General features: G+C 52.1%; 1 protein-coding gene and 1 long non-coding RNA gene across 15 annotated transcripts in view; one reads left to right on the top strand and one right to left on the bottom strand.

Annotated features, from left to right (window-relative positions):
• Positions 1-229: 229 nt before the first annotated feature.
• Positions 230-8833, bottom strand: LOC111935903 (uncharacterized). Its single transcript, XR_002867909.2, has 3 exons — positions 8751-8833; positions 3583-3625; positions 230-1417 (listed from the first exon to the last, which is right to left on the bottom strand). It is a non-coding gene; the product is annotated as an uncharacterized LOC111935903 (long non-coding RNA).
• The window catches only part of AXIN1 (axin 1), a 78372-nt gene continuing 56222 nt past the window's right edge, over positions 5219-27368 (top strand). For 2 of the 14 annotated variants that reach the window (XM_086854367.1, XM_086854363.1), the window contains exons 1-2: positions 9421-13907; positions 16627-17595. In XM_086854367.1, the coding sequence (XP_086710493.1) occupies positions 16718-17595 (878 nt within the window). In that variant the 5' untranslated portion in view covers positions 9421-13907; positions 16627-16717. Of the gene's footprint in view, positions 5550-8579; positions 8707-9420; positions 13908-14407; positions 14644-14711; positions 14783-14922; positions 15427-16626; positions 17596-27368 lie in introns of those variants that run through there. The other 12 variants (XM_086854366.1, XM_086854360.1, XM_086854368.1 and 9 more) reach the window with 11 other exon arrangements.

Here is a 27368-nt window from a genome sequence, read left to right as displayed (position 1 = left end):
CTTTGCACACCCATGGGAGCTTTATTGTGGGCATCATTCATTGCTGCTGCTCCCAGGGGACAGCCTTCCCTTTACAATCACCCTAGTTTCTCAGGTGGAGGGTATTTACTCTGGTGGCCACAAATCCCATTTCCAGGAGTGTTTCTGCCAACACTCGTACAACAACTCATACTACAACAACTCATACTGCTATTGGGGTCAGTGACTTTCCCTTTCCAGGCCCTCCCTGTGAAATGTGAAAAGTAAATTTATTATCACATCTGCCAGGCTCCAGACAACTCTTTCTGGCAGTGGGTAGGTAGGATCTGTCTGGGGATCAGCTGGTTCACCCCCAGCTCCTTCAGGAGCTCTGGACACACCTGCTGCTCCATGGCTCCTTTCTGCTCTCTTCTCAGCTGGGTTTGCGTTGACATCTGTGGTCACCTTTGTCTCCTCTCTGCTCCCCAGGGTGGGAACCCCACAGTTCTCCCAACACAATAATGAGCTTGGGCAGTCTCCTGGTGCTCCTCCTGCAGCTGCCCTGAAGGACTCTCTGGATTGCTTTGAGAAGGAAATGAGAAGATGATGACCTTGGCTTCCTTTCCCTCAAACCCAGTCGTTCATCTCATGCCTTGCTGTCCATTTTTTCCAGATCTCTTCAGCTTTAGATTCTCCCTAAGACCCCTTTTTTCCTCATTTTCCTGGAACTGCTGTTTGGTGCCAGTAATGACCCAAGGGATCAGAAGCACATTGAAGGTCCAGTGTTCCAGCAGGGCTGGGCTGGGCTGTTTGCTGCTCTCTTGCTGCCACATCCATCCCTGGACCACGAGGATGGAGCCAGGACCACGTTCCCACCTGCAGGACCTACTCAGCCATGAACGTGTCCACATCACAGGACTGATGTCCATCCCTGAGCTCTGTCCATCATCGTTAACACCCTCCAGACGAGTGGGAGGCTCTGGGCCTGGCTCGGAGCAGCTCAGCAGGAAGGTAGGAAACATCCTGGGCTCCAGAGGTACCACTTCCCCATTCCAGCCAGCACCACGAAGCCAGGAGAAGGGATGGCTGATCCAGGCAGTGCCAGTTCCCTGGTAGAAAACCCCAGTGCTGTGAACAGGAACCACAAATGGCAGCAGTGGGGAAGGAGGGAAGAGGTCATGGAGCACGGTTTGGCCCCATCCTGGCTCCTGGGATGAACCAGTGTGGAATCCCCATGGGAAACAGAAGAAATGGCTGGTAGGGCATCGTGCGTCTGCAGCCAGAGCCGCTCCTGGAGGACGAGGATGACGAGGGTTGACGGCGATGAGCCGTGATGGCGCGGGAAAGCTTTGGCATTGTGCAGCGGGAGCGATGGGAAAGGCTGGCCAAGGGAGGCACCGCTTTCTGCAACAGCCTTCAAAGAGTTTCCTTAAGTGTTGCTGCTCTTCAGGGCTTCCTCCTCCAAGGAAAAAAAAAAAAAGTAGGGAAAAAAGGAGATGAGGAAGAGCAATCTCTGGGTGCGGGATGAAAGCGGCCTGTCTTGACTATTTACCCAGCAATTATAAGTAAATCGGTGGTGCCTAACGGGGCCGGTTGCCATAGTGACGATGGGATGGAAGGACCAGCATTTGGTCCTGGCTGCAGCCAATCAGGCTGGGAAGCCCAAGCTGCAATATAAAGTAAAGATTCCCATCTTCCAGCCACGCACTTGCCAAGAAAGGGAAATAGGTTCAAGAGTCTGGGGAAAAAAAGTGCTGCGGCCGGCAGCGAGCAGGGCGGCTGCTCCCGTCATGGCGGACTGCGAATGCCCGGGCAGGTGAGAATCCCAACTCTCCCCATCTCCCGCTTATTGTTCTCCGCGCCGCGGTCCCTCCGCCGCCCCACCCCACCCACGCCACCGCCCCGACCCCCGAGCCCCGGCACCCACAATGAAACCCCCCTTCGGGTGGGAGACAAAGACAGGCGGGTGGAGAAATGCTCCACCATTCTCCCCAAATTGCCATCGTAGGCCTTTCAAATCAAATTTCGCAAAGCAGCTTCATCAAAGGCCCCCGGCTGAGAGGCACGAGCCCCATATTCCTGCCCCCCCGGCAGGTCTGGGGTGGTGCGGTGATCCCATACAAAGTCGGCACCGCTCCAGAAGTGTCTTTGCAAAAAAAAAAAAAAAAATGAAAGAAAGAAAAAAGGGGGGAAAAAAAAAGGGAGGGGGATATGGAGATAAAAACGCAAGCGAGAAAGAACGGCGCCTAAATTGCTCATCGTCTCCCCATCTCATTACTGGCGACTTCTGAGGACGGATATTTCCAAAGGCTGCAATGAAAGACTCGTGAATGGAGCCCCCCCGGATGAGATCAAAGCCCGAGGCTGGGACGCCAGGGTGTGCCGGAGGAGGGGGCGAGGGCCAGCAGCGCCGCAGGATGCTGGGGGGAGCCTTCCTCCCCTGCTGCCGCTGCCCTCCATGTTTCCCGGTGTCGCTGCCGCCGCTGCCTGACCCATCTTGCAATGGAGACCAGGGAGAGTGGCCAGATCCCAACGGCTGGAACCGAGACGAGCAAACTCCGTTGGCTCACAGTTCGGCAACTCTCCCAAAATTCATGGTTAATAAAGGAGCTTATTCTGTCCGGGACCTCTCCAGACACCTCGAATTGCAGATGAGCGAGTGGCTTCCCCATCGCTGGAGCCCTCTCCTTGGGTCTCTTCTCTCCTCACACCGCGGCATCGCCAGCCTGGTGAGCCACCAGCAGAAGGGCCGAGGACAAAGGCAGGAGGACAGAAGTTGTGCCACTTTCCCTTCCCGCCACCTCCCTTCAAACACGGGCTGCTTTCTTCTGCTCAGCGATAAATTTGGCTCCGGGCGGCGTTCCCACCACCGGCACCACCGGCAGCCGGGCGCCCCATCAGCGGCACGGAGAGCAAACTCACAGATGGTAAAATAAGAGAGTCGTGTAGGGTTCAAAGAGACCTTCTATGTCAATTGTTATATTATTAGGTAAACTCCAAGAAGAAAATCTTTTAATCCACTGTGGCTAATCCAGTCCACTTTTGTTGGCCAGGACATATTCAGCATCAACAAAAGGCTCTGGCCGACGGACACTGGCATACATAATGTATTGATAACTGCGGGAGCCGGCTCGGCGGCAGAAAGAGCCACTGCTCGGGCCGGCAGCGGGGGCCAGCAGGAGGATTTGCCCGACTTTTATCAGTTTTATTTTCATTTCAAAGAACGCGGCTGATATTTGTACTGCGCTGCTCACCAGGGGAGCACAAAGAGGGCAGGGATGTTCCCAGCTCCAGCCAGCCCTGAAACCTCACCGGGATCCTGCCAGGACCTCAGTGGGACTCTCACCCCTCACTGCCTCCCCAGGACAGTGGTGGCACAGAGGGCTGCAAGGCCAGGTTGGTTCCGGGCCTGGTTTTGGGGTGGTGGTTCCCATGGGGAGTTGGCAGCCATGGGGTGGCTCCCCTTAAATCAGCCATGCCCTGGGATGTATGCTGCCACCCTGGGATGGGGGAATCACCTTCCTCTAAGGACATGGGATACAACTGATGTGGGAATAGAAGTGTCCGCACTCTGAGGAGCCGGCACTGCTGGGGAGGAGAAGTGGAGATCGCTCCTGGACTCACCTTGTCTCCCAACACGGCACAGCAGAGAGCAGAGCCGAGGAACCTGGAAAGGAAATAGAACCAGCAGCAGTGAAGGGCAGGTGGGACATGAGTGGGCACCACGTGGCCACAGCTCGGCTGATGTGGGTGTTCGGGCAGGAGGAGGTGGGAGCCGGTGGGAAGGAGCTGAGAGGGGTTGAGGTGGCAGCTGTGGATGCTGGCAGTGAGCAGGGCACACCGGCCACCCACCCCCTCCAGGCACTGGGTATGGCCTGTCCTGAGCAATGGGCTCCCCTGGGGCAGTTCTGGGTCAGGCTCCACACCTGGTCCACAGCAGGGCATGGATGGCCAGGCTGGGTCCAAAGTGATTGCAAACTGCTGTGAACTGCATGGCTGGACAGGCACTGGTGGCCAGGGGATGAGGATGGGGCTGAGCCAGCAGGGAACTCTGCCCAGTGAGGAACTGGGGTGTCCTGTGGATGTGACCTCACTCAGGAGCCCACAACCCTCCCAGGATGCCATTGAGTCCAAAATGTCCCTATTCCTGCTGCGGGTAGCTCAGTGCCCTCCGAGGCCAGTGGCTCATGTGCGGCCACGAGGATCTTCAGTGAGGACATGGAGAGGAAACAGCAGTGGAGAAACCAAAAGGACTCACTTCAGAGAGCCCAGAGGGCTTGCCCAGAGGGTTTTGTCCTCATGACAAAAGACAGCAGAGGAGTCCCTCTCCTGAGACTGGAGGGCTCACTGCACCCCCAGGTGCTCCCTGAGGTGGGCACAGGCATTCATCCATTGGGATAGTGCTTACAAGGCACTGACAGGCACAAGTGACCCAAGGAGGAAAGAGCCTCACGTGGATTTGTTTGTTACTGCAAGCCCAGGTCAAGCTGTTCTGCTCTTGCTGCACTCAGATACTGGGAATCCTCCAGAGCTACAGTCCCTGTCCAGTGGGGTTAAAATGGCCAATGGCAGTATATTCTGCAGGGAATGGATGCACACAAACTGTGATTAAGCTGTGAGTCACCAGCCCTGGACAGTCCATCCCGAGATCCACCAAGGGATCCAAGGGACAGGAGTCAGGAAGGTAGATGCCACCCTGAAGCTCTTTGGAAGACTGAAGCTCACTGAGCCTCACTGCCCAACGCATACAGTGGCTCTGATCATCACCAAGGCATTCCTAAAACTCCCAGCTGCTCCACATGGTCCATCCAGGTCTGCCCAGCATAGAAGCTGCCAGACCACGCTGACACATTAGAAGCACAAACCACCTGGGAGACAGAGGATGAGAATTCAGTCTGAATCATTCGTTTCCATCAGGCAGAATTTTCATGGCAGGGGTCTCTGAGCAGCTATTGAATGCAAGACTAAGATAAATAGGCTGAGCTAAAGATGTTCAGCTTTGGAGACCTGAAAACACCCCTCTGTTGGGAAGAGGGAGACATGGACCTCCTGGGCAGACACCTCTGCTCCATGTCCCACTGCAGGCCAAAGCTCAGGTGGGCTGGGATGACTTCTGGCATTGACTGGTGTCTCGTGGGACATTGCCCACAAGGTGGTCACCCAAGACCATGGCACTCAGCTCACAGCCCTGGGAGAGTCACAGAAGTGAGGGAAGAGGAACCAAAGTCCACGTCAAGCTCCTCTGTGACATGTGTTCTCCATGGCATGGCCTTGGCGTGCTGGGGAAGATGCTGCCAATAGGAAGAGTCAAAGTCCAAGGTCTGGACATTATTTGGAGTTGTACATCTGCTTCCAGATGTGTTTTCTTCTGCTTTGAGCTGCTGTAACTGTAAGGAATCAGGATGAAATACAGTACAAGGTTGGATTTGCTCACATTTGCCAGCCATGGGTTCTCTGGAGGCTGGTCACTGTGCCAGCCAGCATGTGTCCATGGAAGGAGTTCTGACAGGAGGTGCAGTGGTAAGAGAGTGCCCAGCAGAACAATCAAAGTGGGAAACCATTCTCTGGGAGAGCACCAGGAGAGCCCTGAGGTGAGATGGCCAAGGCTGCGGGGTCTGGCTGCTGTCAGCTCCACGGTGGGCAAGAGGAGCTGCACAGGCTGAGGGACACAGCACGAGCACGAGGGGTGGGAGATGGCTGGACATGAAACGCTTGGACACGACATGGTTGGACACCAGGTGGTGTCTCCATCCCTGCAGAGCAAGAGAGTGGCAGGAGCCTCCATGTCCTGATGGGGACAGGGGACAAAGGGCTAGGAAGCAGCTTCTATGAAAGACAGCCCAAGACTTGGCTTCTGGAGAAGATGGGGCACTCAAAGCTGCCTGGCTGACACATCTCCAAGGAGCGGTTCTTGTAATCTCTTCCCCAGGGAAGTGGGATGCCATGGGATGCTCATCAGCACAATTCCATGACTCCCCCTGCTCTCAGACATTCTGTCCTGGAGAGGACTTGGCTCTGATGTGGCTCACCTGCCTGGCACAGGAAGGGGAGATTTTAGGAGAGAGGCAGCAAGGCAGAGAGTTGCCAAGTGGTGAGCATGGGTGACAGGCCTAGAGGTGCTGGCAGAAGGAGAAGGGAATCCCATGGCTGACATCCTGTGCTGGTTTGCCTTCACTGTGGAGCAAGTCTTGGATCCCTCCAAATACAGAGACATCCCAATTCTCTGATATTTATCCCACAGTAAATGATTTTGTGAGCAATTCTTCCAGTTTCCTGCCAGGAAAAGACCAACACTTCCCATATCTGTTCACCTCATGCTGGAAAGCCTTGAGACGAGTCAATGCCAAGATGACCTCCTGGGCTGGGCTTGTGCCAGGGCAGATAAAGCAGCAGAAGAGTTTGGAGACTCTCCCCTGAGTGTGTGGATAAATGGCACCCCCAGCTCATCAGCCAGGACTGTTCCCTGCAGGAGGAAGCAGGTCAGCCCCAGGCACTACTGGGCTGTGTCCAGCATTTTGGCTGGTCAGGACCTCAGCTGGTGTCCATCAGTGCTGAGCTTTTCCTGGCACTGTCCCACTCACAGGAACCCTCCAGAGAAACCTCTGGTGACCCTCGGGCAGGTCACTGGGGGTGGAGGATCTCCTGCCTGTGCTGAGCCCTGGCCACCTTCACTGGGTGCTGGGGACACACCAGTGTGGGGCTCCTGTCCCCCAGCTCAGCCAGGAGGGGTGGCCCTTGCTGCGGATGGTTGCTCCGAGGAAGGGCCACCTCAGAGGGAAGATGGCCAGGGAGGGCAACCCCACCTGCAGCTGGGGATTTTGAAGGTGCTGCTGGGAAGCAGGAGGCTGGAAAGGGGGGATGGAGGCTGGAGTCTCCATGTGGATAACAGAGATCCCAGAGGGTCTGTGGCTGTCCTGCCAGAGAGCTGAAAGAGCAGAGGTCCCCTCAAGTGTTCTGCCAGGACTGGGGGTCCCCCAGCTGGGGCTGGTCAGTCCCCCTGGCCTGGAATACACCTGGTCCTGCAGCACACACAGTGTGTTGTGCCACAGAAGGGCCCAGCGAGGGTCTGGCTGTGACCTCCTGCCAGCACAGCTGTCCTGCCTGACACGGGCAGCCACCAGGAGCCCACTGCTGGCAATTAGCTGCCAGTGGCAATTAGATTCTGGCTGCTGGGCTGCCTGGGCACCCAGAGCCAACACTCCCCAGGGTGTGGCATCACTCACAGGAGCGTTTGTAGCAACTGATGCCCTGTCTGAGGAGCTCAAGGCTGAGAAAACCATTCTGCAGGAAAATTGAGGGGCAGAAATGCTGTGGGGCTTCCCTCAGCAGTGCCCGATGGTCACTGGGTCACAGGGACCCTTTGCCCAGGGCTGGCTGGGCCTTGGACCTCAGCAAAGCAGCCACAACCTCAACAGCTGTTGTCACTTGAGGGGCTCAGAGCTCTCCTGGTGAAGGGCAGCGGTGAGTTGGGACCTAAACTGTACCTGTCAGATACAGTGCAGAGGTAAAATGATTTCTAGAGTTTGCCCTGGATGCATGAGTGTTTCTGAGATGTCCTCACAAGCCTCTCTACACCCAGCAAAGCCGACCATAAATCCGTGGGCCACTAGGTGGACTCACAACAAACCAAAATTGTGGGACAGAGAGCTCCCTGACCATCTGCCTCATCTCTGGGGAGAGCCTCGTCAAAGCAGAGGCACCGTCAGCAGGAGTCGTCCCAGGAGAGAACAGAGAAACAACAACGTGTGTCCAACTGGCCACTGCCTGGTCACCTGAGATGGAAAATTAGCCAAAACATAGTCACAAAAATTTTGCCAGCTCCCTGGGAGAGCTGACCCTCCAAGAGGAGTGAGGCAGGAGTGTGGGGAGCAGCTCTCTGAGCTGCCCTGCTGATGGAGATCGTATCCAAAGGGTCACACTGGAAATCTTGGGCTGCAGGACACACAGAGGCACCACCGAGCACTCAGGTGGCTCTTGCCAGCCGAGCTGGTGATCACAGCTAAGCCAGAAGATCTTTCCCAACATCACAAAACAGGTCTGTGAGGGCAGAGCAGCCACTATTTCTGCACTGACCAGCCTTCCCCCACCTTCCAGCAGCCCAGATCAGTCACTGATGGCTGCATAAAGGAAATCCAGGAAAGTGATTCTTTCCTGGCAGAATCAAGCAGGTTGAATTATCACAGGCTGCTCTGGGATAACCCTGCTGCAGGAGCCAGCTGTTTCCATGCAGCTGTTCCTCGTGTTCTCATCCCATCCCACCGTGGGGACACTGGAGCAGAGGGTGAGCAATGGCCTGGGCAGGTGGGTGGGCCCTGGCTCTGCAGTGGGGCTTGGGAACCAGGGACAGGGCTGTCCCCTGGCACTGCTGCTCCCTTCTGCCTCAGCTCTGTAACCCTCTGGGACCATTTCAGCAGGGACAACCACGCCAGGGGCCCTGTGCTCAAGACATCTCCCTCTCACAGAGAGGCAAGATGTGAAGTGTGTCCTTCAGGACCATGGGAACAGGTTCCACTCCTGTGAGTGGGGAGCACAGGGTGTCCCTGCCTAGCCCAGCTCCCCTGGAAACATCTCCTGCATAGGTGGCCCCAGCAGGGACGAGCTGACATCTCTTCTCTCTGCAGAGCGGCACTTCTGGGATGCATGTGGACGGCATCCCACCCCTGGCACCCCGAGAGGAGCAGCGAGCCTGGTGTTCTGGAGCATGGAGAGACAGGAGTGCAGGGCACAGGCCCGGGCTGGACCCCAAAGGTGGGTGCAGGAAGGTGTGTGGGGTGTCCCTGGGGGGTGCTCACCTTCACTGGCTGGGGATGAGGAGCACTGGCCATTGGTGGTGCTGGCTGAGCTCCTGTGCCAGTGCTTCTGGTAGAGAAGGTTGATCAAAACCAGGACAGCTGTAGGGATGTGGCAGGGATCTGTCAGAGTCCTGGATGTGGCAGGATCTCAGATCTAGCAGGGGTCCATGAGGGTCTCTTTGCTCTGCCAGATATGGGAACCTTTCCCCAAAAGCAGCAGAGGCCAGGTGGGGAGGGCTGGGGGACCCACCAAGGGCCTGGCACCCCTATCAGTTCATACACTTCTATGCCACAGCCCTGAGCTGGGACAGGAGCCCAGGGCTTATCTGGGGTGGGACAGGAGTGAGAAGAAAAGCCCATGTGAACGAACTGGGCTTTGCCCAGCCAGGGCAGAGGAACATTAGCTGATATGGTCACTGGCTGTTACTGGGATTATGAATGTGCAAACCAGGCAGAGGAGAGTGGCCATGGGCTGCTGTGACTCTCCCTGGGCTGGTTGGAAAGGAGGAGGAGTACGGGGAAAGCTTTGACCAAAACTTCAGTCCTGAGCCCAAAACATGAGGCTAGAGGTGGCTGACAGCCAGAATGGAGCTGGAGTGATCTGAGGGCTGGTGGTAGTGAGGTCACAGAAGTGTGGGAAGACAAATAAAAGTCCATGTCAAGCTCCTCTGTGAGGAGGGTGCTGGTTAAGCAGCGCATCTAGAGCAGCCTCCCAAGGCACAGCATGATCTTGTCCATGATCTTTTTTGTGGAAACATCAGTTTGGGGGGCTCTGTAATCCAGTGAGAAGGGCAAAGTAGAGCTGGGGGAAAGAGGCTGATGCCAGGACAGGCACAAAGGGAAACACCTGGAGATGAAGGCAGAACAAAGCCCTGGGAGAACAGGCCAGGGTGCTGGGACACTGCAGGGGCTCAAGGTTATGTACTGGGGCTTCCATCTGCCATTTGGGCATCTGCACCACCATGGGAGAACACTGGCAGCTGCAAAACCTGGTTCAGACAGCTGCCTTAGCTCCTTCCCCTACCTTCCTGGCTACAGCCTGGATACAGTTTTTGTTATTCTTGATGTGAGCAGTAAAGCTTTTGTCCCATCTACCCGCTCCAGGCCTGTACCCCAGCATAAACAGGGGATTTGCAAGCAAGCACCCATGTGGGAACAGGAGTGAACAGCAAAACTGGGATGATTTTCTGGAGGGGAAGGATCTGCCCAGAGCAGCCAGGCCCTGCAGCCTTCCCACTGTCTCAAACAGGCTCCATCATGGGCTTTATGAAAGAGCAGGATCTGAGTAAAAAGTCATAAACTTGGTGTCCAAACAGTGCTTCATCCTTTTTACCCAGCATTAGAAGCAGTGTGTTTGTTTCCTTGGGCTGGGGAATCCAAAGGAGGTACACCCTGTGGGACCTGCATGCTTTGGCAGGCTGACATGGCCAGGGTGGGCAGATACCTTCAGACCCTGCAAGAAGGGATGCTGTGGTGGTTGAAATCAGCATCACTCACTCCCACTCTTGCCCCCAGCCCTGGAACAGCTGTCTATGGGCATCCTCACTGCCCACACTGAGATCTGCTCCATCCATCCCTCCCAGTGAGGGAGGTGCTCTCATCCTGCCCCCAGCCCCTATCCACGACCACTTCTCTGCTTTGTTCTCCTACCAGCCCTACCCTGTGGCTCTGCTTGCTCAACCCCTCAGTGCCACTGGGCTGCTGGTGCTTCATCCCAGCCGGGCTCTTTGGGATGTTCTGGGCTCCTGGTGCCACAACACCAATATTTTTATCTTGGATGCTAATACATTTCCTTCCTCCTCTTCTGTAAGCACCACCTTGCCAGCGGCCCAAGAGAGAGCTGTCAGCCCCCTCTTGCACCCCAGGACATTATTTTCTTAGCATCATTTTTTTCTTTAAATCATTATTTTCTTTGGCCATCATTGATCATGTAGTCAAACCCCAGGTCCTGCCTGAGCACTGAGGGTGCTGCAGGCCCGAGGTGTGAGCAGCACATCCCTGTGAGCGAGCTGCCCTTTGCCTCTGACAGTGATCACTGTAGGACCTCATATTTCAGAGTATTTTGACTTATCCCCTAGTTCCAAAAAGGTTTTCGAATAAAACCACCGTATTTCGGCATCGCTTATGACCTTGCAGGAGCCTTTTAAATGGCAGCCAAAGGTTGAACAGCACCATCTAGTGCGCTGCCTCCCGAATCCGCCTTGCCGGAGGGATGCCGGCTCCCACCCAGGCACATCCCTGCCTCTGGGAGGGAGCGCTGCGTGCTGACAGCCCACCAGCCATCACCCCTCACACCGCCTGCTCTGCGGGAGACAGGGAGTCGCTACAAAGAGGAGAATTCGTTTGGGAGGACTCTAGTCAGTGCTGAAGCTGATCCAAGCTGTTTCAGGCTCTGCAGATGGGTTGCTGGAGAGTTTGTGCGTCCCAAGCTACCTTGGTGGGAGCAGAAGGTGCTACAGAACACATCCCTTTGCAAGGAGGCTCTGGAATTTCACTGCACCACTGCTGCCTGCATGCAGCACAGACTCTTCAGACCAAAGGCTGAAAGCAGTTCCTTTTCTCCAGTCTTTGCTTTTTGTTTCTTCCAGGCAGAAAGGAATGTGTGCATTGGGAGCTGGGAAGTGTCCAGCACCCCAGGTTCACACGGGGCCAGCCTCAGTGGCAGGGTGACCCCAGGAGTGCACCAAAAAAACACCACTGCCATCTCGGTGGTGGCAGTTCTGGTGTAAGGGTGATATTTGGGGTAAAAGGCAGAGCTTCACAATCAGCTGATGAAGAAGGGAAAATAACCTGGTTTGGTTCATTGGCCTCAAAGACCTTGCAGTCTGATTCCTCCAGCACACAGGCAGGAATGCTCAGTGTGGTTTAGCACCTGTTTGATGCCCTCAGATAAATCTGGGAGTAAGTGATTTTGGCCCCTGGTAGAGTGCAGGGATAAGTCTGATCGTCATGAGCCACCTGAGGGGTAGAAGACAGGGAAGGGGCTCCAGGGGGAGCTCATGGCTCTCTCAGCCCCAAGCAGCCCTGCTAGAGGACCAGAAAATAATGAGACACCATGAGGGCTGGGGATCGACCTGTGAGAATTTGCTTCCTCTGGCCTGGGCAGGGGCAGCTGCCGGGCTGCCTTTTGCTGTCCCTGGGAGCATGCACAGAATGATCCTGCCCTGCTGGAAGGGACATGCTGGCTGTCTGGAGGCCCCTGCCTCTCTGTGCTCCTGGGGGTGGGATGGGGGCTGGTCCTCACTCCAGGCTGTGTCCCCTGAGCTGGGGGAATGTGCCAGCAGGAGCTGGTGGGAGCAAGATGAGCCCCCAGCGTTTCTCCCAGCTCCCCAGGTCCAGTCCAACCCAAGGAGGTCAGGGAAGGATGGCAGCATGAGGGAGGGCACATAAAGCCCTAGCACTTCAACCACCTGCATCCTGCTGCACACAAACTCACCACCTCGGGCTCTCCCTTGCCACGGAGAAATCTTGCTGTGGCTTCTCAGACAAACTCAGTTCAAGCCGTGAATCTTGCTGTGCCTTTTTTCTGGGAGATGACAAGCTCTCTAACACCTGATCATCTCTCACGCATGAAGTGGCTGCAGTGCTTTAATGGAGGCATCTCTGGGGCTCCTTTAAACTTGCTGGGGAAGCTGTGGGCCTCAGCTCTCCCCCTGCAAAGCAGGGCTCACTTTTAACTCTCCTCCACCTTCTCCCAATCCCTCAGCATCCTTTCCAAAACACAGATGCTGGAACCCTTGTGCTGTAGCACCCAGCCCTGTCCCAGCTGGACATCCCCTGTGGGGACCCTGCTGCTCCCACATTATCCCTCCTGCCTCCTAAACTCCCCCTGATCTGTCCTTGCCAGATGCCGGGTTTCCCGCAGAAGGGCCCTGTGTTCAGTGGACAGACCCTTTCACAGCTGCTCGCATTCAAGCACGTTTTATTTGCCAGGGACTCAGCTTGTGAAGTTTTCTACAGCTGTCTTGACCTCATCCATGTCTCCTGCCCCTCTCATTTCCCTCACCCCGGCGTTTTTCTCAGCAGGGCTTTTTAATCTATTTCTAGACCATTGATGGAAATACTGAATAGCACTGGGCTTCCCATCCAAGCCTGGACACCCACTGAGCGCACTCCCATTCTGCAGGGATTCCCCATTGATGGCTGTCGGTTTGCCAGCTCCCAGCCCCTTTAAGGTGTCCCTCTTGATGTTGTATTGTGCTAATTTTTAATCAGAATAGTATATGGATTAAGTCACATGCCTGAACAGAGCCCAGGTCTATTATTTCTATGCCATAACCTTTATCAGCCAAACTTGTAATCTCTTCAAAGGATGACATCAGAGTTTGACAAGAGCTATTTTCTGGAAACTAGGCTGATTGCATTAATTATATTCCCATCCTTTAATTCTTTACCAGCTGAATCCCACATCAGCTTTTCTATTATTACGCCTGAGATCAGTATTGCACTGCTATGTGTAAATCAGCTCCGAGCATCATTCACATGACAGAGCACAAGGAGCCACATCATCCTGGCATACTCTGTGGTGAGGTGGGATCAGGAGTGTCACTACCCAGAGTGGATGTTTGGGAGTTTCACAAAGCTGGAAAAAAATTTTGCATTTCCAAAAGTGTTCCCTAAATGCATTGAGGCAGGCAACTATGGTAGTGTAGTCGCAGAAGAAAGAGGAAACAATCCCTATTGGAAATCATTCTGAGCTATTTCTGATTTCCAGAGGATTGTCTAGTGGCTTGTTTGCATGTTCAGCTTTTGGGACGGTATCTAGGGTCTGCTTGGCTTGGAGTCTATCACTGCTTTCCAGGGAAGATGCATGCTTTTCCACTTCCCTGTTACACTGCTGTCATTTGACCTCTGCATCTGGCAATTCACTTCTTCTCCCTTCAGCGTCCCGCATCACTGCAGCCTCAGAGCGGAGGCACCCTGCTCCCCATAACCAAACATCCCCGGTCTCGGGGGTCTCCTCGTGCTGTGACCCAATCCAGTCCATGCAGTGCCACCTCTTGGACAGTCCCTGATTTCTCCCCGCCGCGGTTGCTCAGAGAAGCAGATGACACACTGCAGGTTCCAAACCAGCTCTGGTTGTTGGTGGAGGCTGGTGGACCGGTGCCCCCACATCCCCAGGCCCATGGTGCGTGGTCCAAACTGGACAAAACTCAGGTGTGTCATGGTGTTCAACACGGACAGACACGCGGAGGCTGGTGGCGTTTGAGGGTTGATGCCTTTCCTGGGCAGAGCCCTTGGGTGAGACCCTGGAGGTCTCTGAAGTTTCTCTGGGGCCGTCTCGGGATGCTCACAGGCTCCCCTCATGCAGGCCGGATGAAGCCCCGGAGCCACTCAGCCCTTGAGGTGCCCACCCAGCCGGGGCTCTGCGGGAAGCCCAGCCCGAAGCCTCGGCCATGTGCCGGAGCTGTCCGGGAAGCCCAGCCCGTACACTTGGCGATGTGCTGCGGCTCCCGGGGCTCGAGGCCTCCCCGAACCGAGACCTCCGTGCTCCCCCGGGCCGGCCCTGCAGCGGGTGCGGGGCCTGCAGCCGCCCCGGGCCCCGCGGGCCGCCGCACCGCCTCCCCGGGCCGGGCCGGGCCGGGCCCGCTCCGCCCCGCTCCGGCCGCTGGTCCCGCAGTACCGGGCGGGGGCGCGGGGGGCGCGGCTGAGCCGCCGTGCCGGGCTGGGAGGCAGCGGCGCAGGCGGAGCGGAGCGGAGCGGGGCTCGGCTCGCTGCTGCTGCTGCTGCTGCTGCTCTCGCTCCCCGCCGCCGCCACCCGCCTGCGGCCGCGGCCATGGGCGTCCCGGGCCGCCCGCTTTGTGCCGCCGCCGCCCCTCCGGGCCGCCGCCGCCGCTGAGCCGCATGGGCCGGGCCCCGCGCCGCCCCGGGCCGCCGCCGCCGCTCCGCGCGGGTGAGTGAGGCGGCCCCGGCCCAGGCCCTGCGCCGAGGCCGCGCCGAGGCCGCCGCGGGCGGGAGCGCGGGGCCGCGCCGGGGCCGCCGAGCCGGGCTAGGCCGCCCCGGGCGCGGGGGAAGGCCGGGCGGCCGGGAGGGTGAGCGGGGCCGGGGGCGGCGGCGGGGGGGCGGCGCGGGCCGGGTCCCGTGAAGTTGCCCGGGGGACGGCGGGGGCCCCGCGCGGCGCCCTGTCAGCGGCGGGGCCGCCCCGGAGCCCACCCGGCCCCGCGCCTCCCGCGGGCCGGCCGCGGGTCCCCTCCGGAGCCGGCCGGGCGGCTCGGCCGGGCGCCTCGCGTGTCCTCCGGGAGGCTCCCCGGGGCTGCCCCGGCCGGGGCGAGGAGCCAGCGCCGCCCCGCCGCAACAATGCCCGGCGTGGCTGTGGGGCTGCGGTGCCGCTGCCCCGGGGGTCCCCTTCACCCGGCCGGGGGTCACCGGGGACCTGCACCGCAAACGAGAGGGCGAGTCCTGCGCTCGTTTCCAGAAGCGGGGTGAAAACCACCCCAGAACTGCCCCGTGGTGCCAAAGTCCCGCGGTGCCAGGGCAGGGGCTGCGTGCCGGGGGCTCGGGCCGGGTGTGAGCGCGGCGCTGGCTCCTGCCGCGCTCCTCAAGGGGCCCAGCCGTCCTCGCTGGCCGCTCCTGGGCTCGCTGGGTTGTTTCACGATGGACAGGTGGGCTGTAAGGACAGGCACGGCATCGGCGGCGGTTCGTGGTTTAGCCAGGATCAGGAAATGGGGGGAAAATGGTAAAGCATCCCGAAGATGTTCGTTACTGTGGGCTTTGCTTTGAGAGGGAGGGCGAGCTAGAATGCGTCTTTCTTGGTGTGTTTTTACATGCAATTGAGTTAATCCAGTGGAAGGAGTAATTTGTGAGGCTGCTGGTGCTCTGCAGTACTTGGGGCTTAGAGGCTGAGGCTGTTCTGTAACACAAGGCTTTTGCTACTCGCTTTAAATGATGAGGTTAATTTGAGCCACAGAAGTAGCAACCCAGGGATTGCCCTTTTCTTCCTTCCCTGCCTTCCCCATACCTTCCATCCTCCATATTGACTCGTTGCTTTTCTTTAAAAACATCGTACTTGATCAGGTTTCCTTGTCAAGGTGGTTTTCTCATCTTCCTTTGATGACCTGAAATTTTCCCAGGCTCGTAGCATGCAATTTTGTTAGCATAAATGAACCTTTTCTCAACGGCTTGCCTACAAAAAGCAGTGCTAGAACTGAGCTCCTGTACTAACATGCCCATCTGAAGCAAGAATGCAGTCCAGATGCCCAAAATATTAGGGTCAACGATGCATCTGGATTCCCCTAGAGCTAGACGAGGCGACGCGGCGTATTTCTGAAACGCAGAGATTTGTGAGGAATGTGGCGCTGGTATGTCACTTGAGCGTACGAAAGCCACCTGTGTTTGATTAAGGTGCAGCCCCGCTTTCAGGACTGACTGGATGTTCTTTAAAAATAATTTTCACAAGCCTTAAATTCCTGTTTAATGATAAGAATTTCCTAGATCCATAGCCAGATAAAAATGTGTTGCCTTAGTATGATCTGGTGTATGTCCTGTCCAGGTAGGCAGTGCAGAGGAGCTGGTGGCAGTGCAGAAGATGGCATGTGTCCTGTGGTACCTGAGTATGGATGTCTTGGATGTGGGCTGCCATGTGCCAGGGTCGTGCATAAACCACCGATGTTGGGAAATTGGCTGGTGTTTTAGCATAGTATCAGCTGTATCAGTGATGCCAAATTCTGGATGTAAAGTTTTGGGATATCCTGTAACTGTCATTTTTAGCCTCTGCCTGGTTTGAGCTCGATTCTGTGTTCCCAGAAGTTACCAAGCCACTGATTATGCTGAAAAAGAGGTGTTAGTACAGTAAAGATGCAGAGCATAACCACTATTTTGTTGTCTTAGAGTGTTTATCTCCAGTGATACTCGCTTATTTTTTCCTCATTTCTTTCAGCTGAACAAACTTGTTCATCTTGGAGCTACAAATATTGATTTGAGATTGGCGCTCATCCCCCACTGCTCCCACTCAAGCAAGGACCAGAAAAATGAATATCCAGGGGAAAGGCTTCCCCTTGGACCTTGGAGGAAGCTTCACTGAAGATGCTCCAAGGCCACCAGTTCCTGGTGAGGAGGGGGAGCTCGTGTCCACAGACCCAAGACCAGTTAGCCATGGTTTCTACTCCGGTAAAAGTGATGTGGTCAGAAGTGAGACGTCCACAGCGACACCGAGGCGCTCTGATTTGGATCTGGGGTACGAGCCCGAGGGGAGTGCTTCGCCAACTCCACCCTACCTGAAGTGGGCCGAGTCACTGCACTCCTTGCTGGATGATCAAGATGGCATCAACCTCTTCAGGACTTTCCTGAAACAGGAGGACTGTGCAGATCTGCTGGACTTTTGGTTTGCGTGCAGTGGCTTCAGGAAGCTGGAGCCGTGTGTGTCTAATGAGGAAAAAAGACTCAAGCTGGCAAAAGCCATTTACAAAAAATACATCCTCGACAACAATGGCATTGTGTCCCGGCAGATCAAACCGGCCACAAAAAGCTTCATCAAAGACTGTGTCATGAAACTGCAGATTGACCCTGACATGTTTGACCAGGCCCAAACAGAGATTCAGTGCATGATAGAAGACAATACCTACCCTTTGTTCCTTAAGTCGGATATTTATTTGGAATACACAAGGACAGGTGGGGAAAGTCCAAAAATTTATAGTGATCCGAGCTCAGGGTCTGGGACAGGTAAAGGGCTACCTGGTTATCTGCCAACTCTGAATGAGGATGAGGAGTGGAAGTGTGACCAAGAGGCCGAGCCCGAGGCCAGCAGGGACTCGGCGCCTTCCAGCAGGCTCACGCAGAAGCTGCTTCTGGAGACGGCCACGCAACGCGCGGCCCCGGCCCGGCGCTACAGCGAGGGCAGGGAGTTCAGGTAGGTGGGGAATGGGTTGGGGAGCTGCCATGGCCATGGGAAGCCTTGGAAGACCATAGGTGCTGAGGAACATCCACACTGGTACAGGATGGCTTTGCCAAATGGTTTGATGGAATGCAAAGCTTTGTTTGAAACTAATCACAGGTTGTCCTAAAGGTGTCTCTAGCTGTTTTGATAGTTCCAGATCATCCCTGCAGCATGTTCTTCACCTGGAGAAACTGCGGCTGGAGGTGTTCTGGAGGGAGGTAGGGCTTGGTGGGCAGTCCAAAGCCATGGGCAGCCCTAATGCACGTGCAGGTGGCTGGGTGAGCTGCAGTGCCATGTTTGCCATAGCCTGCACGGGCAGAGGGTCAGTATTCAGGTACTGTAACATGGGCAGGTACAGCTGGTGGTGACACTTCCTGTGTAGAAATTGAGCCACAATTGGGAGCTCACAGGAGACAGATACCCTCCCCTTGGTGGTGTGGGTAGGAGTGAAGCAGCATTGATGGTGCTCCCTGATAATGGTACTGCTTTGCATATGAGATTTCCAGCACTGAATTCTAGCAGTCAGAGTCAGAATCCCCAATTCCGGTTAAAACCATGCCCTGCTGAAGCTCTTCCCTTCATGAAAGTAATTGCTGGGTTTTTTTAACTGTAGTACTTGCACAGTTCTGCAGCCTGTTTTTTTCTGGGTCCCCCACCCACTTCCAGCCAACATGGATTTTGAAACTTGCTGAGAGCTCAGTTAAAATTCCAGACAATTAACTTAGCAGGGAGCTCTCTGGGATCAATAAGCATGTGTGTGTCTAACCCTTGCTGAATCAACAGAACCCGGCCAGAACACATTCCAACTTTTTTTCCCCCCCCCTTTTTAAATAAAATCTCCTTGTTTTAAGACCTGCTTAGGCTAAAATCTGACGCTTTGTGAAGATTACGAAATGAAGTAGCTGAACTGTCCTCTTCAAAGCCTCCTGCTTTATGAAAAGCATTTCTGTGTTTAATCTCCCTCGGCCATCCCTTTAGGCTGGCAGCTGGAAGCGCATCCCGCCCCACGCAAGGTCTCAGCGCCTTTCAGCTGGCAAAATGTTCTCGGTTTGATTCTTGTTTTCTTACAGATTTTGAGGAGGGGATGTTGTATGTGAAACTCTTGGGTAGGGGGGGAAAAAAGGGAATTCGTGTGGGCTCCTGCTGTTTTAATCAGGAGTCAAAAAAAAAATATCCCGGTGTCTTGGGACTTTCCCAGGGAGTTAATAAAAACCTTGAATGTGTTTTGAAGTGCATTTCACTGAGCAGGTGGGTGCTCACCATAAATGAAGGATTAGAAAAGTCTATGATTTAACTATCTTTTTATTTAAGCAATAATTGTGTTAAGATTGAAAATAACTTACTTGAGGGTCAGCTGTGTTTAGTTTCCTTACCAGACCAGGTAGGAAATCCTGTATAAGACACTGAGCTCTTTAGTTCCAGCTTCAAGAAAAAGATGCACTTTACTCATTATCTGAATATATCTCTATCAGGTTGGAAAATGGTTTAAGAAATGTGCTGTGAAATAGAAGTGTTTTGAAGTAAAGTTCATCAGTCCTGGACATTTTCATAGGAGATTGGAACAACGTAAAATAAATCTTTACCTGGAGGATGGAGATCAGAGAAAATGCGTGGCTATTAATTTGTAGTGTCCTGTAGTGTCTGTCATTGTGGCTACTGACACTCTGTTGACCTGTGGGGTAGAGAGGCAAGGAAATGTTTGCCATTCTCACCGGAACAGGAGTCACTTCTCAGCCTGAAGTAGCTGAACATAAGGGATTTATTTTATTTTTTAAATGTTGGTCTGTCAGCTTCTGTGGTGTCCAGAGCATTGCAATGGAAGATGCTACTGAACTGCATAATCTCTGCATTTTTTTAATTCCAAAAACTGCTGAGATACTAATTTATGAGGTGATTGTTGCTCTTTGAGCAAGACCTTGTGGTTGAATTAACCTTCTTCCTGGATGTTGTATAGCAATAGCTGTCTTGAACAAGCTGATTTTTAAGCTGTAGCATCTTTATCCTGCAGACTTCTTGTTCATTTATTTTCTCACCTGAGGAAGTGTGCTGGAAGCTGGGGAAGCTGTTTGCAGCAGGAAGCAATGGCTGCGTGCAGCATTTGAAAAGCTGGGTCCCAATTTATTTTGAAAATTTCCACAAACCTTTCTTTTTTTGGCGTACGTGTGGAAGAATTTCTCATTTCTCTTCTTTGGGGAATGTTGAAATAAGCTGTTTTGCATTATATCTCAGGGCCTGTTTAATCTTCCCAAGATTGAACTTCTATTCCTTGGCTTCCATGGAAACCCTAAATAAAGAGGAATCTAAGCAAATGCAATAGAAGTATTCCTCTGTTAGCAAATGAGCATCTTGAATCAGCTCCAGGTTTTTTTCAGCAGAAAGTTCATAAATGTTGATGCAGTAGCTCTGCTCTCGGGAGAACAAATGTAAAAAATTCCTCAAACGGCAGAAGACAACCCGTTATTAGCGCTGGATATTTTTGAAGGTGCGCAAATGTGCAGGCAGATTTGAGAATACCCTGAAGCCAAAAGCATCGCTGTTACCCACTGTGTTTTTGTATGCGTCGGAAAAGGCCAATAGTCATTATCGTTAGGCTCCTGCAAATTAATTGGACATTGGTTATGGATCAGTGAACTTCAAAGAGGGCAACCCCCGAAGATCTCGGGCATTAACTCGCAGCTTCCGAAAGTGACACTAACGTGGTTGTGAGGGCGGCTAAATCGTTCATTAACCTTCTTCCGACACGCCGGGACAGCGTTCCTCGGAGCTGGAGAGCAGAAATTAAACCTGTGCCTGAGAACCGCCTGCAGCCTGCTTTTTGAGCTCCCCAGGAAAATGCAGCCTCTGAAAAGTTGGAAGTTTGGTGCTTGGTGGTTCGGTTGTGTCTTTTGCTGGGGTGGGTTTCTTGTGCTCTCTCTTTAGTTCTGTGTGGGAAGGCGCTCCCGTCCTACTCCTAAAGCATCGGAGAGCAGCGCTCTCGCAGGCCTTGCTTTTGCTTTCTTCTGTGGTTGGAAGAGAAGAGCATATGGTGTTACCTGCCAGCAGCTCTGCCTTCATCTCTCCTGAAAACCAGACAAACTGAGATTTACGTTAGTTCTGCCAATTGTTTTGGGTTTTGGCCCATTCCATGAAGTGGATAGTATTGAAGAGGAAGCCTGGGTGATGGTGTTTAGAGGACACGTGGTGGTGGGTGAAGTCTCCAGTTGTTGGATTTTGAGGAGTGGTGGTGGTGGAGCTGCTGGGCTCGGATGGAGAAACTTCTCAGCTTTGATATACACAGGGGGTTGTTGTTGTTGTTGTTTTTAAAGAAGCTGGCTCCAAGCTTTAATTTCCACAGTGCTGGGCTGACTAAGCTCACCACATTTCACAAGTGGTGGTGGTTCTAACGAGAAGGGTGGGTGATGTGGTTCTCCAGGCTGGTAGGAATCACCAGGAGAGTCCTTGTGCATGTGCCCACACACTGGCAACCTCTCTGGACACATGGGAGGGCAGCTCTCCCCAAAACGCACAGCCAGCACTTCATGATGGGGTTCACAGAGCAGGCAGGTGGAGAAAAGCAGAAGAAGCTTTAGAGGGACGTGACAACCTCTGGTCTGGGACAAAGCAATGACAAACCAACACGTAGAGGCTGGTTCAGGGAAAGCACAGGATCTCTCCATGGCTTAGGGAGCATAAACGGTCCAGCGGTCAGAAGCTGGGGCTGCATCAGGAAGGAGCTGGCTGAAGTTTAGCTGGCAGCCCTAATTTTGAGGTTGGCTGCATCATTCATAATTAAATATTAAATTGCACACCTCTGACTCAAGACTGTGTGGTGCTGAAGGAATTGGTGTTAATTGTACTGACCGGCTGGAAAACTGAGGATGCAAAATCACAAACACTGGTACAGGAGCAGGCATGTTTGGAAAATTTAAAATTGTGTTACCCTCTTACTGATGCTTCTTTTCGCTGGAGAGGCAACATGTACATCTTGGAGTTAGGCTGTTGGAGCTTTGTGGGAGCTTGTTTGCAGGAAGAAATCAGCTGCTGAATGTTAGACCCATATGTGAAGTTGGGAATGCTTATCTTGAGCTAAAATCGGTGGGCCCACAGTATCATTTGTAATCAGTACAACTCTGCTTGTAATCCTTGTAGAGCGGTGGCTATTTCCAGTTTTAAAGAAAATAAGTTGCAGAAGAATAGTTTGGGTTCTGCATTGTTCTTCAGAGAAATCAGGGAATGCAAGAGAAGGCCTGGTGCTAGGAACTCTAAGTGGTAATTTAGTGGCTGGAGCACTCTAAGATATACAGGGCAGAAACTGATGGTGTTTTTGCACAGAAGTTAATGCCAGCTTTTTAAAATATGTTGTTAAGCTGATGAAACTTCTGTGTGGAAATGCTTCCATTACATTAACAGTGTAAAGTATTTATGCTAGTGGCTGCCGAGTTTTAAAATAGATTTTATTTGAAGAAGAATACCTTTTGTGCCCGTAGCTTTGCCTCCACACAAATCAAGATGAAGAAGTGGTGTGTTTGTGTTTGGTGATGGATCAGTGCTTTGGCTTCTTTATAAAGACAGGTAGTTAAGCCTTTAGCACTCTAATTTGATAAATGAATAGTGTTTTCTCCCCTCCTTCAGCAAACAAAGCCTTGTTTTGTTGTGATTGAATTTTATTTGGGCTACAAAATGTTTTCTTTTAAAATCCCAAGCGGGAAGGTATGTCCCCCTTTTTGGTCCTGGGGAGATTCAGGTTGGACATGGTAAAAAAAATCTTGGGAGCATGAAGCAGCCTGGGAACAGAGCATGAAAGATGGGAATCTCTGTCCTTAGAGATTTGTCTAACTGGGTTAGACAAAGCTGTGGCCTGACTGGTCCAGTCCTGGTGATGGTCCTGTTTTGTTGTGTGCTTACAATGATGGCACACATCATGAAATACTATATTTTGAGGAGACTGGTTTGAGTTCTGCCTGGTTTCAGAAAGAATGGGTTGCTAAAAGGCTGAGTGGGAGCTGAACCAATGCCAGGACTCTGAGAAGTCACCCAGGAGGTGGCCACAGGGTGGGAACACCTTGGTTTTGATCTGCCGTTCAACTTGGCTTCATGTGTTAAGAGTTTCTTTGTTATTACTATAATGGACTAATCCCTTGAATAATTAGTTGCCATTGGACGTTTTAAAAATTACTGCCTCTTGGATGTTTTCCTTTAATAGTCTGTTAGATTCTGGATTTATTAACTATTGAGACAGACTGTGAAATCCTGTTAGGGCAGACTTGGTGGAAAAGGGACTGAGAGTGGTGTGGGGGTGCTGGGGGAACACATGCTGGCCCCATTTTAGGTTTGAGCTGTTGACTTCCCACCTTCCCAAGAAGTCCTGGCTGCCTGCTGGGCTGGATCAGTGGCTGCTGGAACACATCATGATCTTGGGTCATCCCTAGATTTGCGGCTTCAGAAGGTGTTTCAAGAAGTTACAGCACTGTGGCTGCCCGGTGCATGGCCAGTCATGCAGTCATCACCAATTTAAAGTAAATCATGGACATGATTTTATTACAATTGGTGGAAAAATCTGGGTTCAGAAAGGACTATGTGTAATGTAGAAAATTGCTGTGTTTAAAAAAAAAATCAGAACAGAGGTGCTGATATCCTAAATCGGTTCCTGGATATATCATTGGATTATTAGGCTCATCCTTAAATCCATTAAGCAAATTACAGTTAATCAGTCAAATAAAAGAAGAAAGATCTTTTGCAAGGCCTTGTCTTTTGAGCCATGCAGAAGCTGTAGTAATATTTTAATTTTCCATCTGTCAGTGAATGTATTCAGTCACTTTGCTTCCTTCTGTGGAGGATTTGAAATTAGAAACTGAGGTTAATTATCTGCATTAAATGAAATATGTGAAGACCACAAAAGCAAAAACCTTCACAATTTGGTATGGTCTGTTAAGCTAGGCAGGCTGCTTCAGAAGGAGAGGGGTTATTTTTCCCTGGTTTTGTTCTGATTGAAGGGTTTTAGTCACACTAATTGAAATGATTAAAAAGTCAAATTGGTGGTGAATATAATTCTGAGCATCTCTCTGAAAAGATTTGACACTTGGTTGAGAGCAGGGGTTTGCTCAGCCTGGCCTGATGGAACAGCCTTTATTGTGCCACCCCAGCGTGGGTGAGGGTGGGTGTCCTTGGTGCCACTTTATCCACCTCTTCCGTGGCAGTGGGATGTTGGAGCTCTGCTTCAGGGTTGGTAGAGATGATTTGGAAGTGGAACAATGCCAAATGAAAGCTACACTTTTGAACTTTTCAAATACAAAGTATGTCTAACACCATCTATCCTAATGCTATAAATTAGTTAATTAATGCCTGCTTCACTTGGAAGTGCAGCTTTGGACTCTACAAAGATCATGCTCCTGGAAATACACATTCTCACAGCAGTCAGCTGGGTTTGAGGTGATTTGTTTGTGAAAAGGCTCATTTTATTCCTCATTTGCAGTACACACATGGCTCAGGTGTGAATTTGTCTGGGCACTGCAGTATCCATCTCTGCTCATCAGGTGCAAAACTGCCCCTTCCTTCACTGGTGCAGCCCTGAATGCCCAGCTCAGGGACCTTCAGGAAAGGTCTGACTCTTCTGCAGACACACATCTTGTTCCCCTCTGGTGTGCCAGAGCGAGCTGCTTTACCTGCAGTCACACTCAGAAACTAAATTCTTGCAGGTCACGCTTGTGTGTAAAAGCAAAACCATCATTCCTCTCAGTCCTGGTCTGGGTCCCTCACTGTTGTAAGGCAGTAATGAATTTAAGTAGAACCGTTGCAGTTTTAAGTCAGATTATCCAAATTCTGTAAAACCTACATGGAAATTGGATTTTACCTTTGAAGACTCCAGAGTACACTTTTGTGGCAAGACCTGGAATTTCTTGATCCCTTGGCTCCCAAGATACAACCTATCCTCAAAGTATCAGGTTTTTTGAAGGTCTTCATCTGATCTAAATAGCTAATAGATGAAGAGCTTTCATCTATCCTGATGATAAGCAGTGGAGGGAGGCAAAGCTATAGCTAGAGGAAAAAACCTCTTTGAAATACTGGAGTGAGACCTCCTGGTTAGCAGCACAGCCTCATGTTAGTCCCTGGATCTACCTTCAGAGCTAATACCAGAAACTGCTGGGTTTTATCCTTCAGCCCTCTGACCCCCACATATTCCCTGTCCTGTTGTAGACTGGAGGGTCAGCCCTCTCCCCCTCTTCATCTTAATTTTCCTTCTTTTCTGGAGGTCCAGTTTTCTGTCCTTTATTTCCAGCACGTGTTTAGTGGAATGCTGGTGCTGGAATGAGAAGAGCAGTGCAACTGGGCAGGTGGAATTGCCTTTTTTCCAGCACTCCATGTTTAGATTTGGTTTGGTCTGCTGGAAAACCATGTCTTTAGTGTTTAACAGATTTGCCCTTTTCAGTCATAAATTTTGGTTGTTTTCTTGTCTGGCAGTCAGCCTTTTGGACTGGAAGAGATTTATCTGGAAGAGGAGCTTCCTTGTTCTGCCATTGCTGCCAGCCTGGTCCAGGCTGTTGCTTGGGGACCTCTGTGGGATTGATTGCTTGGGTAGCCAAGCACCAGACAAGCTGTGGTTGACTCTGGAAGTGTCCAAGGCCAGGCTGGACAGGACTTGGAGCAACCTGGGATAGTGGAAGGTGTCCCTGCCCATGGTAGGAGGTGGAACGAGATGAGCTTTATGGTTCTTTCCAACCCAATCCATTCCATGATTCTATCGCCTCTCCAAGGTTACACAAGCAAAGTATGAATCAGAGCCAAGTCACTGGAGAGCTCCTAGGAAATACAGGTAGGAGCCATGGAGAGAGCTGTGGGGACTCAGGATCCAGCTGTAGCTATTGCATTTGATCAACTTTGTCCAGGCCCTGCTCCACAGAAGTAAGAGCTGTAAAACCATTTGGCACTAGACATGCAAATGAGAGCTGGGATGAAGCTACTGTTACCCTCGAGGATCCCAAAAGAGGAATCAACAAATAGAAATTATTCTATTAGCAGGGGCAAAGTTCGCAGGTTAACCATCATGTCAAATCGATGAAATACAGCCTTGATCTCCTGCACAAGGCCTTTATTGTGTATAAATAAAGACTGCCTGAGCAAAGACAGCAAGTTCTTGCACTGTAACATTTGCAATGTGTTGGAGAAAGGGAAGCTCTGTACACATGGCAGCATGAAATGTCTCTGTCAGGCATCAGCTTCATTCCTGCTTCAAAAGGTTGTAAAACATGACCTTGGAATCTGCTTACTCTCCTTATGGCCCTACTCAGACTGGATTTCCAAAGGTATGTACTTTTCAATTTTTTTTGTAAAATTTGGGGTCTCTGGCTAAGAGGTCTGGTCTTTGTACTTTTGATTCAGTCCCCGTGACTGTTGTAACATTTATTTCTTAGGAAATGAAAAGTGTTTCTTCTTGAGGAAGGCCACAGACGGAAGTTGTTGGGTAGGCTGAGTTGTTGGGGAGGCTGGCAGCCTCAGGTGTGTGCAGTGTGTGTCTTCTGCTCATCTAGTGCTGAATGAAAACCATCACAAGTCATTTCTTGCTTGGTTCACGGCTCTACCATGGAAAAGCAATGACAGAAAAGCTGCCTTCTTTGTTGTGGAAATAGTGAGATTTCATGTCTCTGAACATCTGCACATTCAGTGGAACTTGGCTTTCTTCTCTTGGGAAAAGCTGCTTTGAAAAGGCTCCTTGAACTTAAGACCAATGCTGGCAAAACGAGATGGAAATGGGCAGCAAAGGATGTGTGGATGTGTCACTACAGGAGGATTTGTCACACTGTAAAGCAGCAGGCTGATTTTCCCCTCTGGATAGATGCAGTGAAGTTTGTGACCTGGGGGGTGTGAGTGCCTCGGGCTGGGGAAATTAGCCCAAATGAAGAAATTAAGAAGGAAGAGCATTCCACTGTCCCCAAGCAGTGACTTCGGGCCTTCCCCAGACAGGGCTGGCAGAGCTTGCAAAACTGATCCATATAAACCTTCCTCTTTCTGAGGAAGCTTTCCAAATGGGCATGGGAAAAACTTTCCTTTGGTAATCCTGGAGATAACAGGTCACGCAGCTTCACCCAGTGATCCTTGCACAATAACTTGTGGTCAGGCTGAAGTGTCTATTTTAGAAAGGCATCCAAGTGATGGGAGGGGAGGTCATACAGCATTTTTGTTATCTCTTCCCGTGGTTAGTTACTCACTGTTCCCTGTGTGTTCCTTATTGCTCAGTTTTTTCCAGCTTCAGTTTCTATCTGCTCTGTTTTGGTGTTCTTTGCTCGATTTGGAGGCTCCAAAAACCTCTGCATGTTTGAAAAAGAGCTCTGCTGAATGGGTGTGAATGTTCTCCGTAAGTGGCAGCAGCTTTGTTATGGAAGGCCTTTTGGTTTTATTAGACTTTTCAACCCTCCGGTCGACTGTTAAACAAGCTGGAGCTTGTCATGGTTGACAAACCTTCGCTCTGGTCTCAGACCTAACCTACCAGTTTAAAGGCAGTATTCTTTTGTGCGCAGGTTTCTGGGTGGGGACCATCGGGCTTCTAAGGGAAATTAACTTGCGGCCTCTCTTTCCCCCCTCCTCCCACCTCAAATAAATTAAGTTTTGTGCTAACTGTTCTGTCACTTCCAAAGGCCAGGAGGAAATGTCAGCCTTCAGGTTTTCTGCTACCTGAGGTACTCTGCTGCACACTGAGAGTGCAAGTAGCTGGGAATGTGTAATTACATTATAAACAAAACAGCTGCACGATCAGTGTCAGCAACTGAAGATAA

The sequence above is a fragment of the Cyanistes caeruleus genome, chromosome 17, assembly GCF_971803275.1.
Source record: "Cyanistes caeruleus chromosome 17, bCyaCae1.hap1.1, whole genome shotgun sequence".
NCBI classification, from domain to species: domain Eukaryota; kingdom Metazoa; phylum Chordata; class Aves; order Passeriformes; family Paridae; genus Cyanistes; species Cyanistes caeruleus.
The sequence above is the reverse complement of the archived record's forward strand: the minus strand, read 5'-3'. Positions and strand labels throughout refer to the sequence as shown.